Source organism: Myxocyprinus asiaticus, chromosome 44 (genome assembly GCF_019703515.2).
Source record: "Myxocyprinus asiaticus isolate MX2 ecotype Aquarium Trade chromosome 44, UBuf_Myxa_2, whole genome shotgun sequence".
NCBI lineage: Eukaryota > Metazoa > Chordata > Actinopteri > Cypriniformes > Catostomidae > Myxocyprinus > Myxocyprinus asiaticus.
The window spans coordinates 25,165,092-25,180,848 of record NC_059387.1 but is presented as its reverse complement, the minus strand read 5'-3'; the positions used below and the strand labels follow the sequence as shown (position 1 = coordinate 25,180,848).

General features: G+C 39.4%; 1 protein-coding gene across 12 annotated transcripts in view; it reads left to right on the top strand.

Annotated features, from left to right (window-relative positions):
• Positions 1 to 4,010: 4,010 nt before the first annotated feature.
• The window catches only part of LOC127434400 (connector enhancer of kinase suppressor of ras 2-like), a 129,427-nt gene continuing 117,680 nt past the window's right edge, over positions 4,011 to 15,757 (top strand). For all 12 annotated transcript variants that reach the window (XM_051687122.1, XM_051687121.1, XM_051687120.1 and 9 more), the window contains exon 1: positions 4,011 to 4,583. In XM_051687122.1, the coding sequence (XP_051543082.1) occupies positions 4,520 to 4,583 (64 nt within the window). In that variant the 5' untranslated portion in view covers positions 4,011 to 4,519. The remainder of the gene's footprint in view (positions 4,584 to 15,757) is intronic.

Genomic DNA, 15,757 nt, shown 5'->3' with positions numbered 1-15,757 from the left:
ATTTAACAATGGTGGCTGGAGTCTCTATTTCCACGTTCCTTACAATAGAATCACCAGTTATTAGGGTTCTTTCAACACGATTCTCAGTGGGTGCATCACTGAGTTGGGAGAAATGATTGGAAACCCTAACAGGAACGGGAGAGTGGTGTCGCTTTGCTGAGCGAGTATGCCACCGAGATGTCACCCAAACGCCGTGCTGTGGGGGCTCTAGAGCCAGAACCAAAGTGTGTGTGTTGCTCGCTGTTCTACCCGCATCTGAAACAGTATCTAGCGGCTTCTCTTTCTCACTGACCTCCACTAGTGTTCGGATGCGTGCCCCTAGCTCATTAACCTTCTCCATCAGCCTGACTAATTCCTTACATTTATCACATGTGAATCCCTCACTGCTGATGGAAGAAGCTTTAGTAAACATGTGGCATGCAAAGCAGGAAGCATGACTTACCGCAATTGTTTGTTGTTGTTGTTGTTATGGTTGTTATTGAGCAGCAAGGGTTTGAGATCGATGTGGTTCCTAATCAGCAGATGTTTGAGATTGATGCAATAATTAATGTAAAACACAGTGGAGAAAACGAATGCACGTAGTCGAGATGCGAGATGTAGACAAGCAGAAAAAAGAAAGAAAAAAACGAGAGAAACGTGTGTGCACGGTATAATACACACAGATGAAACAGTAGAAAAGCAGAAAAACCCGAAGCACGCGGTGAAATGGCAAAGGATAAAACGATGAACATATCAGAACAAGAATAAGCAATGCTAAGCAGGCTAGCAAGCTACAAACACTCGTGCAGCATGCCATCAGCAACAGGAACAGGAACAGGAAGTGATGTCAGCAATGTGATACAATGACTAGAGTAAAAGAAATCTCAGTCTACAAGCCAATTGACTTCCAGGTTGAAAAAAACAAACCAACATGATCACATGGAAAGTCGGCATGTTGTTTCAGAAAGTTCCTGAAAGTTCCTGTGGACAGTGTTTTGAATTTTGGTAAACACAGACCGATTTTAGCTGAAAAAAATTTCAACCCACCGATTTTACTGTGAGATCAGTCTGAACTAACAACGACCAGCCAAACCACAGTGTGAAGCCACGTTTTCCATGCCACTCACATCAAAAGCAAGTACCAGTCACGTATATTGACAGTGGAGGATAATTTGAAACTTTAGTAGCTGTGTCGGGTATGGAACCACGGATTGGCATGCTGATAGAGTAAGCTTAAGTTATACTGTGTATTTTATGTATCGGGATGCGTTTAGCATGCATAACCTTACTTGTATGTTTAAATTGTCTGGGTGTTGGCATGCATTTCTCAGAAAAGATTGAAAACCCCTGGTCTATGTAATTCACTCATGTTTGTGGTTACCGCTGTAAAGATAGTTTGTGGTTTGAAATTCAGACTTTGATTGGCTATAAACCCGCTAGGCGCCATTGTAGACATGTAAATAATGTTGTATGTTATTCTTCATGATTTATGAATTCAGATGACATCATCCTCCACTCTGCAATCGGTTGTTTAAATTTTACAACTCTTAATTTTCTAATACAAATAGCTCCAAAAGTTGAACACCTAGAAGACTGAAACCACTCTCATCTTGACCAGTCTGATTTGTGAATTTGTTCACAGCAGTTTGTTTTCCTGTCAACCCTTTTTAAGTCCATGAGTCAGTACGGAGACAAATAAGCGCTCTTCACTTTTCACTGTTCACTTTCACATTTCCAGCAAACATGCAGTCTGGGTTCATGCAAATTTACTTGTTTTAGATAGAGCCTGATTTGTGAAAACTTTCACAATCACATTTGGTCACGTTTGATTGTGTCTTACTGCTCTACCCACATTGCCTTGAGTAATAGGAAATCAGTTTATAATTCTAAAAACTGACCATCTTCACGGGTCACAGTAGGCTCAAAAAACCTTTAACAGATTGATTTTAGTCATTTTAATGGCTTCATGCATATTGTATTTTGAAAAATTAAGGATATATGCCATAAAAGTACTAAAGTCCTAAAACTCTAAAAACTGACAATCTAGATGTGTCATAGTAGGTTAAAATTGACATTCATGATTTGCGAATTTTTTCACAGATCAGTTTTTGTCTCTTAACCCTTTTTTGAGTTCTGGAGTCAACAGTTTATTTGAAAAATCTGTGTTATAGGCTTTAAGAAGTCACATTCTTGAAACATGATAATTATGATAGAAAAACACTAGTTTCACACAAAACTGGATTTGTGAAAACTTTCATAGATTGATTTTACTCAGTTTGATGGTTTCATGCATATTGACATTTTTAATCATTAATAAACTAAGCCATAAAACCTATAATCTTCTTATAATTCTACAAAATGACCAACTATACGGGTCACACTAAGCTTAAATAGACCATCTTGATTTGAGAATTTTTTTCACAGATCAGTTTTTGTCATTTAACCCTTTTTGGAATCCTTGAGTCAGTTTACCTGAAAAATCAGAGTTATAGGCTTAGTGTTGTAAGTGCTCGGCTGTTATTGCTGTTGAGAAAGAGATCCTTATGGATTCAAAACCTAAGATGTTCTGCATGATTGTGCGATTGATGAATTAAACAGGAAAGGAGGACTGATTTTCACTTCAATAAATTGGTAAGTGCTTTTTGCAGTGTTAGCAACATCAGGAGTTTTCTAAGTGTAAATTAGGCTGCTTGAGCATTCAGTGTTGGATCAAGTTTTGAAAAGTAACCGTGTACGCTGATGAAACAAAATTTATTGCAAGCAAAATTTAAATCGCAAATATTATTAGAGAGATTTTTCTTAGTATTAAACCTCCTTGGTTCTGGCTTTCGTGCGTGGACGTGTTTTTAAAATGTCAGTTGGTATTATTAGTTGACTGCCACATAATGTATGATAAGCATACCGTGTCTTATTCATTGTGAAACTGTATTTTCTTAATGGCATGTATTACACTGAAGGCCTAGACTTAAAATGCACAAGCCACGGCTGGAATTATAGATGCTGTAGTGGTTATTTAAACATTATGTGATGATGTTGAGCAGTTCTTCAATGCTCCATCATGATTTTCATATATGAAAACAAAGTGCAGTTCCTTTATCTACTGCATTATTAGTTTGGCTTGAAAAAGCCAGCCCACTGATCTACTATTTAAACCTATTATAACTAAATGTCTGATCTATCTATCTATCTATCTATCTATCTATCTATCTATCTATCTATCTATCTGTCTGTCTATCTGTCTATCTGTATGTCTGTCTGTCTGTCTGTCTGTCTGTCTATCTATCTGTCTATCAGACGGACAATAATAAATAGACAATAAATGCAACAGGGAAAGAAAAAATATATAATAATAATTACAAGACCAATAAACATTAATTACAACATAAGAATCAAGTTGAATTATTTAATAAACCAATGACAGCTGGGACAAAAGAGTTTTTTAGTCTATTTGTCCTACATGTTGGCAGATTCTATCTGCGGCCAGACGGAATCAATCAATCAATCAATCAATCAATCAATCAATCAACCAATCAATCAATCAATCAATCAATCAATCAATCAATCAATCTGTCTATCTATCTATCTATCTATCTATCTATCTATCTATCTATCTATCTATCTATCTATCTATCTATCTATTTTTTATTTTTAATCTAGTTAGTTATGCATGAATCTTTAAGCTATATGTCACAAGTAGGCCTATGGTTTATATCAACATAGTCCTTCAGAATTTTGGTGTAGACCAGGTCATTAACCAGCCTATACATTTTCTCAAGTCTCATGTAAATATAGTTCCTCTGCAAACATCATTACATATTCCAGACACTTTTACAGACTTTCTGAAGCAGGGCGAACTTGCTTGCCCTCATTAAAATGAATATGGGCGAAAGCCTTTTATCCTCGTGGGAAATAAACCAAGCGCGGGGAGTCAAATTCACTTTGCTGCGCCACCCACAGGAGGGGCGCGCGCCCAATTGAGTCAACGCTCGCCGCTGCTTTTGGAAACGACGTTCACTTTAGTCCCCGTGGGCACACCGCTCATTTCTCTCTGTCGTACTCCATATACCCGCTAAGTCCACCTCTGAAAGGCACAGACCTCAGAAGAGGAGAATCAGAAGGTAGAGGAGACAGGAAAGACTGCAGATGGTGGGAGGCAAGACGCAACTATTGGGTACCCGGTGAAGGCTGAATGGCACAGTATGCCAGGATCTGAACTGAAACGGGGACCGGGTTTAGTAAAGAGGTCTGCCAATAGAGACATGGGTGTTGCAAATGAGAAACGAATGAGTCTGCTGGAGTAAAGGATTGGGACGCGAATTCCTGGTGTGTGTGTGTGTGTGTGTGTGTGTGTGTATTAGGGAATGTGGTGGTGGATGTCCTTTGGTGCGACGCGATGCTGGATGGGATGAAATCGCGTAACCGGGGGCCAAATCTAGGCGCTTAACGCGAGACCACCGATCTGAGCTCCCCAGGGCTGCGCTAAACCAAATCTTCAACCCCTTGCACGCTTGGTAAGGGGGGAACTACAGAAAGTTCGACGATGGCTCTCGTCATGGAACCTGTTAGTAAATGGAGCCCCAGTCAAGTTGTAGACTGGATGAAAGGTACGTGATGCGCTTTGCTCCCTAACTGCAAACCCCATAAACCAATTACTAATAGCGAAGGGGAGATAAAGAAAGAACAGGCAAGGCAACATGTCTTACATTTTAATAATTTAAAAAAAAAAAAAAAAAAAAACATCGGATATTTTACGATTTAGCTGCAATTGCTGAAACAATCCATATTTTAATTCTTTAATGATGGTTTTATTCCAAGCGCAGGAGCGAACAGGTGTCTGATGTCAATGATGACCAAATAGGCCAACAGACGATTTTTTTTTTTTTTTTTTTTTAATCTACTCTTTAAAAGCGTGATAAAATTTATGGTAAAGAAATTATTTTTTTAACTCAGAATCAAGAGTTGCCTACATACACTAAAAACAATGGGAATCCTGACCGTAATCATCACATTCTGCAATATAGGCCTACATTCGCTACTGATTAAAATTTGATATGTTTTAAGGGCAGTTTATGTGAATATAATGTAAAGGTAATGCAAATGAGGCATCCTCATGCATAGATGATGAAGAGAGGCAGCATCTTTGATGAAAATGCACCTCGCGCGGAGGCGGAGGGGGCAATTACGCATCTTCTCTGCTCTCGTGGGCGTGGGCGGCATGTCCAGATTCGTCATCACAATAACAAATCGTGCAGTGTTATCGAGGTTGCATCACAGGATTCGAGCGTGTGTCCCAGTAGGATAATGATTCACAGATCTGTGATTTAAAGGTTGTTTTGAAAACCAAGATTATGAAGGCAGCAGATCATGTAAATGTAAGAGTTTCTTTTAAAACATTCAGATGGTTGACAATGACATGGTTCACTTGGAACCAGGGTCATACACTGAAAAAATAATATTTGTGGTTAAGTAAATATAGCAGAAAAGATACAGTTATTTCTACATTGAATAGTTTAAGTGGAACTTTGTACTCAAAATATGTAAGAAGTATTCCTCTTACAAGTAGGCTAAATATTATTCATGATTGTTGTCATGATTGTATCAGTCCTAAAGGACCTTGTCATATTTATTAGCTAATTTGAGTACATTTTACTTAACATTTTTTGTAGCTGGTGTTCCCAGCATGCACAGGCTTGAATAATTACTGTCCACGTTTTCACTGTTTGCACGTTTATTCACACCCTTTTAATTATTAATTTTGATGAGATGTTTGGTAACTTATTGTTTTGTGCAGTCTGAAGTTCATTTTCTACTCAAAATTACCTGTTCAAGAAAAAAAAATAAAAAAAAAAATTGATTGAATCTATTGATTGTTACCATCTTTGTGCGCAGCTCTGTTTCTATGGCCAGTAATGCAATGCTGTTGTCTGTTAAACTACATGGCATGCATTAAGCTCTTCTTCGGAAGGCTTCTGTATGTCAAGTGTTACATGATTTCACATGAAAGTTTGAAATGTGAACTATACTAATAGCTAAAATATTCATAGAAAGTTTACTAAGTTTACTTACAGCCTTGTCTGAAACTTTTTTGTTGGTTAACAACAGAGCAAGAAAAGTTATGGACCTTCGGCAGCAAATGTTTGTGTGTACTGGAATGATCCAGTTTCTTGTTGTCTGTGCCTCAGTGTGAGCAACTGTGAGAAACAGCTGAGAGACTAAACATGTTTAGAACAGAAGGCCAATCAGGAATACAGTAGAGAACTAATATTTGTCCTCATTTTGAATCTGACTTGTTGCACATTTTAATGTTTAATTGCAGTAAACGTAAAAAAAAAAAAAAAAAAAAAAAAAGAATTAATAATAATAATTCACGGTACTACCATGTTTTTTGGAAATTGTGCCATTGTACTACCATTATATTCTTTGAAAAACCTTGTAGTACCATATACATATAATTTCAGTACCATAGTAAATATCAAAGTACCATGGTATCACCAGGGTCAGAAATTTATTGGGACTTGGTGCAAAAATTAAAATATGGGGGCAAAAAAATGTTTAATTATAACATCTGATATAGTTCTTAATAGTATGTTCTAGTTACAAATAGGGCTGGGCGATATGGCTTCAGAACTGATATCTCGATATTTTTCAGCAAATTGAAGATATTCTATATATATATATATATCTCAGTAATTATGTTTTTGCTCTGAAATAGCAAAAGTGTTTTTTTTTTTTTTTTTTTTGCTTTTTGTTTTAATCAGAGGAACCATAATTTAATCTAAAAAGCCACTGTAGCCATTTAGATTTCATATTTCAAAGGCATTCAATAAAAATCTATTTAAAAATGAAGGCATGTTTCCCCACAGTTTTTCAATAAATTAACACAAGTGTAACGAACTCAGCAGGCAATGACAGGCAGACTATGATGAAGTGAGAAACCCAAGTGCAGTTTATTTCCAATCGTGATAACCAGAAACCCTAACTATTGTAGGGCTTTACTGGTTGTTTAGATCAGTGTTACTATCAGAAATAATTAATAATTATTTCTTTAGTTATTAATTAATATTTTAATTAATTAATTGAATCTAACTCATTAAAACCTCATATGGGGCTCCAGTAAATGTAGTGCGCTACGTTTAGGAGCGGGTTTGGTTATCAGCAATAATTAATAATTATCAAAGATAATTATAAATTATTAAAATCAATAGAACATTGATGAGAATCAATGTTAGCTTTTTCTAATCCTTTAAATCAACAATTTTCAAAGATAATCGTTAATTGTTAACATTGATGAAACATTAATTAAAATTAACGCTAGCTTATTGATCATTCAAATTCAAAAATCATCAAAGATAATTATAAATGATCAAAAATCAATAGAATATTAATAAGGATTAACATTGATGGGGCACCACCCTGGAGTCAGGGACTAATAACCAGATAGTATTACAGTCTCATTATTAGATTGTTTTCTTAGAAAAATCGACATCCGAAGAATATCGATTTTCAGGAAAAAAACAATGAATGAAGGCTTGAATCCGAGCACTGACATCCCGTCAGCATGACACAGGTGTATGCAAAACAAACCAAACACTTCTCTTTGTAATATAACAGTTTATTTATGCAGTAATATAAATTAATAATTAATACAATGCAGTCAATAAACTTCTGACATACAACTACAAACTAAACAGTGAGATGATTAGATATGGAAATCAAAATAATCCTATAACACATGAGGGTGTGTGTGTGAGTGTGTGTGTGTGTGTGTGTGTGTGTGTGTGTGTGTAAGGAGGGACACGCACAAAATGGCGGACGTGACTCTCATGGAGAATATGTCACGCGAGACTTCCGGCCAGGGAATATGACCGCGAATGTGGGCGGAGAGAAACCAGTCAATGGTAGCTTAGTGACAAAGCTGAGCTTTATCACGAAGCTATCTACTAGCCAAAAATGTGTGCCAGAATGTTTGTGAGGGGTCGCGTGTGTGTGTGGTTAGTACGAGAGAGAGAGAGAGAGAATTAAGTGACGGCCCCAAAGCCGATTTCACGATCGTGGGAGAGAAAGCAGCTGTTAGTTTATCACTCAGAGACGTGGTGGACGGCTCGTAAACAGTCCCGCATTCTTTGATTCTTTAATGGATAAACTCAGTTTGCCGGTCTCACCCGCGATGGCGAAAATGCACAACAGTCCAATGTGGTTGGACCACAATACAGCAAATCAAATTCGTGATAATTAATACCCTGAGTATTAATAATGAGCGGACATGGCGGTCCGTAAACTGTACAAGCAAAAACCTTGAAACACAAGAATAACACACTATAATACTCTATCTCTGCCCAGACGTAAACCTCTAACTTGAATCGCATGAGGATGCAGAATGTGTGTTCATCCATCCTTTAACTCAGACTCGGTTCCTCGAGGCTCGGGTGATGACGGGAGGCCATTTCCTCGCTCTGTCGGCGGGCGATAAGGCTGCTGATTCTCGGCGGGCTGGTGGAGAAATCAGTGACGTCGACTTGATTGAAGATGGAAGAGAAATCTTTTATCTCTTCACTTCTGCAGGCAAATGGATGAAGATGCGGATTGCTCGGCGGTCTCCTTCGGATCCGTTAGAGTGTTCGATGGAACACAGAGTAATCTCAACTCGTCCAGCGAGATGGAGATTGTATGGCCACAGTTTCAAGTCGGATGTTACTTCCTTGTGCCACGAGGCTGCACCTGAGAGCAGCGATGAGCTGCGTCTACACACGGCGAGCAAAGTTGCTGGAAGCAAATCCCGGAAGCATTTCAGAGGTATTTCTACTCCTGATGATGTCATGGTTGAGGGACGTTCTGTTGTGTGCCTCATCCAATAGGAGTTGAGAGTTTGATCCTTTAGTGAGCAAGGCTTCATGGGATTTGTAGTCTGTTTTGGACTCCCTTTGTTTGATTTTGGTGCAGTTTTTGTCAGTAAGATTTATGACTTGTTATGTGGGGGCCTGAGTTAGGTTTTACGACTGTGTTAGGCCTGCCTTTGTCTTCTACCTGAATTCATGAAGCCCAACACTATAAATGTGAACAAAACAAACAACTTGACATGGAAACAACAATGGCAAACATGAGGGCTTAAATACAAGGACATGGGTAACAGGTAAACAAGACAACCAATCACAAGACTAAACTATAAACAAGATAAGACTAAATGAATTTAACCAATGAAAAGACAAGACTAATAACAAAGTAATCAAACAATGAACCGGTGAAAACAAGACACATGAACAGGGGAAACACATGACAAATCATGAGGGAACAGGAATTCACATGACACCACATGACCTGAACAGGAACTAAACTTTAAATTAAGGCTACATGGCATGACATGGAAACATGGTATGTCAGGATCCTGACTTGGCCATGGAAGGCATGGATGATGACTTGTTGGCCATGGCAGGCGACATAACGACTCTGTAGTCGTGAACATGGGCAGAGACTTGCAAACAGAAGCCATTCTTCTCCTCCTCTGGATGGCCGAAGTTGGCAATGCTGGCTCTGGGATGGACGAGGCTTCCAGCTCGTTGGCTGTGGCAGGCGTGGGCGCTGGCTCGTTGGCCGTGGCAGGCGTGGGCGCTGGCTTGTTGGCCCTCTCCCCTACAGTGAATGGTGAACCACCCATCAGTAGGGCAAGGTCGATATACCGAGCAAGGCCGTTGGCACACCGACCGTCAGGCATCAGAGAGGAAACCGGCTCATTCAGCCCAAAACGGAAACAGTCCTTGAGGACCACCTCATTAAAATCCACCCTGCAGGCCAGAGTGCAGAATTCCTCCACATGATCCTCCAGGGGACAACTCCCCTGGCGTAGACAAAGGAGCTGAACTGCTGGGTTCATCTTGTGTTGGTCAGGTATTCTGTAACGAAGCTCAGCAGGCAATGACAGGCAGACAAAGACAATGATGAAGTGAGAAACCCAAGTGCAGTTTATTTCCAATCGTAATAACCAGAAACCCTAACTATAAACGTGAACAAAACAAAACATAAACATGAACGACTTGACTTGACTTGACTTGACTTGGAAACAACGTTACATTAACAATACTTGACAAACAACAATGGCAAACATGTGGGCTTAAATACAAGGACATGGGTAACAGGTAAACAAGACAACAAATCACAAGACTAAACTATAAACAAGATAACAAGACTAAACGAACTTTAACCAATGAAAAGACAACACTAATAACAAAGTAATCAAACAATGAACCAATGAAAACAAGACACATGAACAGGGGAAACACATGACAAGATCACATGAGGGAACAGGAATTCACATGACATGACATGACACCACATGACCTGAACAGGAACTAAACTTTAAAATAAAATACATGAAAACAAGAACAAAACACATAAACGTGAGAACAAGGGAGAGTAAAATGTCATCATTTTCAATTATTTGCACGTTTATACTTATATTTAACATACAATCATGTATGGAAGATTAATAAAAATCTTATTTACCTTCATATAGTTTTACTAAAAATTTTTCTTTGTGAATGAACAAGGCGTGAAAAAACTACACTTATTTTTTTGGAAAACCGATGAATAATGCATAGTACTAAATTATTAAAGTAGAACCCAGTCGAGTTTATTATTATAATAGAATACTGGATTATTGTTATTTTCAGGATAAGATTGGTTAAAAATAAATTATTATATTTCTGTCCTGATTATTTCACTCTAAACTGGGGGTTTTATTTTGACACTGCATGCGGTCTTGTTTTTTTCACCTTCACCAGGGGCTTTTATTATGATACAGAAAGGGCCGTGTTTGTTTGACAGTTATGAGTTTTGCATCTTGTGAACCGCTGTTAAACTCTCCTTTACTGTTCCACGTTTGTAGATTTGTATAATAACTTAACAGCGTTTAATAGCACTAATGTTTTGGAATTGCACGAATGCTTGAACCAGCAGTACTTCACCATGCAGGTAAACTGCGCTAAAAACACGAGCCCCCACCATCCCCGTGCGTGCACACAGATCAGCGTATTGCCAGTTCATTCTGAAGTGCACACGGACCATGTTTATCTGCCTTTAATCACAGCCTTTGGCAGTTAATTAATCTCATATGATCATATCTCCATTTTGATTTTTTTTATTTGATTATACAGCCCTGAAGGATCGTGAAATTAGTATACTGGTGATACACTCTATGAAACTTAATGGCCAAATAAAAGGCTCATTAAATCATCGCAATATTCATGATATTGTTGAATTTAACATAGTCAGCAAAATCATCGTGATTATTTCGTAGGTATTCGATGTATCGCCCAGCCCTAGTTACAAATACATACATTGCAGTCTATTCAGTAAGTTAATCAGGTCAGAAATCACAAAATGGAGCCAAATGTTACAAGACTAATAATAATAATCATATAATATCTGGACATGTTATAAAATAATATTGTTAAATAATACTCAAGTTTTTGTATAAATAATACTTGCACAGCACACTAGCCACTTTTATTGATGAAAAATAACCTCTCGTTTAACACTGTGTAAAATGTTTATTTTTACCTATGTTTTTTTTCAGTTGGCAAGAAGGATTTTTGTTTAATATGCTCATCATTCCAAATCTGGAGATATGCTAACTTCTCCTCCTGTGTGGTTGCATTATATTATTAATGTATCTTAACTTAATAGCCCAAAAAAATTGGAAATACATGAATGAGAAAAAAGCTAACCCGGAATGTGTTGCCGTCACAATAAGTTAGAATTTATTTTCTTATAAAGGTAAAAAATGCAATTTCAGAAGGGAAATATCGCCCCTAAATGGAAAAGTGCATTTCTGACGCTGGATAATACCATATGTTACCATCACTGTATCATGGTCCTGTCACAGTTCTTTTTTTAAAGGGTAATCATGTTTATTGACATACTTTTTATCAGTTGCTCTCATAATTTATCTATGCAGGTATGTCTAGATAAAAGCCATCTAGATCAGTTATTGGCTTGATGTGAGGCTTACTGATTTAAAGAAATATTCCGGGTTCAATACAAGTTAAGGTCAATCGACAGCATTTGTTGCATAATGCTGATTACCACAAAAATTTATTTCGACTCGTCCCTCCTTTTCTTAAAGAAAGCAAAAATCGATGTTACAGTGAGACACTTACAATGTAAGTGAATGTGGGCAATTTTTTTGTAGGGTTTAAAGGCAGAAATGTAAAGCTTAGAATTTTATAAAAGCACTTACATTAATTCTTCTGTTATTATTTGAGCTGTAAAGTTGTTTAAATCATAGCTTTTACAGTCATTTTAGGGTCGTCATGGCAACAAAGTTGTAAAATTGGATCCAGCTTTACACAGAAAAGGTTAGTAAGTGATTTATGACACTAAAGTCATGTTTACATGCATATTGTTTATTTCTTGTGGCTAAACATAAAATTGGCCCCCATTCACTTCCATTGTAAGTGCCTTGCTGTAAACCAGATTTTTGCATTTTTTAAAGAAAAGGAGGGGCAAGTCAAAATACATTTTCGTGGTAATCAACATTATGCCACAAATGTTGTCAATTGAGCTTTACTTGTATTGAACCCAGAATATTTCTTTAAGAATCAGTGACAATCTTTGGAAGAATCCACTGGAATCTGAATATTGGGGGAAACATTTCCTCTCAATGTCTATGGTGCTTACGGCCCTGCTTAGAGTAACCACCATAGTCATTGTCCCAGTTACCTCAATTACAAGCACATAACCTGAAAAAGACTGAGCTGCTGTTTTACCCTGTGAAGAGCCGATTAATTTAATAACACTGTTAATGCAGCTTACACTGAGACAGCATGTAGCTGAATTAGTTCGGTTTGAGCTAAGTTAAAGTGAAGGCTCTGGTGTGTCTGTGTTGGAGGGGTTACATGAGCTTTGGGTCAAGCTGCATCTTTGACTTACAGCGAATCTATTTTTCAGTTTCTGACTCAGAAGAGAGTCGGTGAGTGTTTTGATCGATGCCTGTACATGCTGCGTATGCCGACAGGCCTACACATTACATTCAGCACACCCCCTCGATGGCCCTCTTTAAATGCCATTATTAAAGTCTCGCTAATGCTGGAATGGTATATTGGTGCACTGAAGACTGCCTGGAGTGGCACAAACTCATTTACTCCTGAAATCAACAAAGCATTTGGATGAGTCTGTTGAACGGGAGGAGGGATGTCTCAAATAGCTTTGTCCTTTTAGAGTTTTCTCAACAATGTTTTAAAGTGATCATCACATGGTCACAGGAACAATTTTGCCCATCTCATGCAGAGCTATTTACCTCAGGTAAAATGTCTTGATAAAACTCTGTACTACACAAATTCAGTGTAACCAGCACCTGGGAATAAGTGAGAATTGTTTGTGTTGGCTCAAGTATTGAACAGTGGTTAGAACATATACTAATCTGCATTGCCCATCTTACATTTTTTGCTGAAAAAAACATCAAATATCTGTCAAGGAATGGGGTGTTTGAAGGAAGGACCCAAGCGCAGATAGATAACAATCAGCATTTATTAAATAAAAACAGAAAACTCTCTCGGTGGAGAAAAAACAAAACAAAACCAAACTCGAATAAACACAAGAATTACAGAACTGACAGGAAATACAGACAGCAAACACGAGCACACGATGACAGGAGTAACGAATGAAGTGAAACAGTCTAGCACAGGACAGCATACACGAGGAGCTAATATAGAGAGAGAAAAGAAACAGGTTTTCAGGGACAAGTGAAACCAATAAACTGATAATGAGGAGAAAAGGAGGCGGGGTGTGATGCAAGATTGAGAGACTTATGGCAATACAGAAACTAAAAGCCACGTGCTCTCACTGACACAAACACCTGAATGTCACGAGTGCATATCACCAGACTCAGATGCATTTTTGCGAGGGATAGCCAGTGAAACAGTCACAAAGACCGAAGCGCCGAACCCCAGCACAACATGACAACGGATCGTGACCTGGATGCACTAAGCGAGCGCAACGTGAAACACGCCCAATTTCGAGAGAGACAAACACGAAACAATTGACACGAGTGCATGCCGCAAGGATGACATTCAGCAAGAGAATGCATGACAATACCAGAAGGGCAAGCCATGCATTCTCACACAGTCTAGACACAACACTAAACGGGTGTCAGAGTTCAGCCACAAAGACAACAAAAACATAACCAACATAAGTGGCTGAACTCCCCCACCTCCCCACCCTCTAGTGAAACATCAAACATGACACAAGACCAAACAGAACAGGCACAAACACAGAACAAAAAAGACAGAAAATAGGGATGGGAGGGCGGGGAACCAGGATGAAGCCGGTGGAACAGACCAGGGAGGAGCCAGCAGGACCAACCAGGGCAGAGCCGTCAGGACCAACCAAGGGTGGAAGGAAGGGGGAAAACAGGATGTGCCGGCGGAACAGACCACGGAGGAGCCAGCAGGACAAACCAGGGCAGAGCCGGCAGGACCAACCAAGGGTGGGAGGGAGGGGGAAAACAGGACGGGGGATCTGGACCAAGGCCAGAGTCTGGTGGCCAAGGAGGGAGTTCTAAGGCCTGGTCCAGATGAAGCACCCAGGGAAGACGCCTCCGGAGTGGTCTGGGTCAGGTGGCCAAGGGGAAAGTTTTAAGAGAGGGTCTGAGTCTGGCGGCCAGGGAGGAGGTTTCAACAGGGCTGACTGGACAGACACAAAAGGCAGGGCAGGTAGGGTAATGGCCACTTGGGAGAGGTCAGGACCGACTACAGGGAACTGGACGGGCTTGTCAGTGACAGTGGGGCATTGAACAGACTCATCAACAGCCTCAGAGAACTGGACAGGCTCGTCGACAGGCACTGGACAGATTCGTCAACAGCCTCAGGGAACAGGAAAGACTTGATGACCACAGGGAACTGGACAGGCTTGTCAACAGCCACAGGGAGCAGGACAGGCTCATCGCTGGCATGACTGGAAAATGGCCTCCGTGGCCGGGAGCGCTGGCAGCAGCAGGGGAACAGCCTCCGTGGCTGGAAACGCTGGCAGCAGCAGGCAAACTGCAATGGGAACGGCTGCCGCCTCCTGGTGGTCAGCAACGGGAACGGCCACCACCTCCCGAGGTTGCGAGAGACAAACACGAAACAACTGACATGAGTTCATGCCATAAGGATGACAGAAGAACAATGCACTTGTGCCAATAACCAACAAGACAAGAGAATTGCATGATAACGCCAGAAGGGTGAGCCATGCATTCTCACATAGACTAGACACAACACTAAACAAGGGTGTCCTAGCTCAGCCACAAAGACAACAAAAACACAACCAACATAAGTGGCTGAACTCTGACAATAACATAAAACTTTTTTTCCAACATTAGGATTTTAGGTTTGAAGTGATATAAATGTGTAAGGAAAAGTGTTGATATTAATGTATAAGGGAAGAAGGGAAGAGTGTGACACTGTATTCTGATTAGCCTCAGAAATGTGGAAGCTGTCTGGTGTCAGTGAGATCAGACTGTGATTAATATGCATAATTAATGCATAATTAATGAGAAGTATGCAGCTGGAAGAACAGAAAGAAAGAAGGACCGTGAAGATGGAGATGAAGATGTGAGCAAGGGAGAAGTAGCGCTCAGACTGATTATTGTTAAATGAAGTGTTCCTAAGACTTTAATTTGTAATGCTCATGAATTAATACATTACTTTTTCTGTGCATTTGTTGTAGAGTTTTTGAGCTATGCTCTGCTGCAGTAGGGCCATTTAAAATATAGCGCTCAGAAAAGATGGGACCAAGGATACAGCAG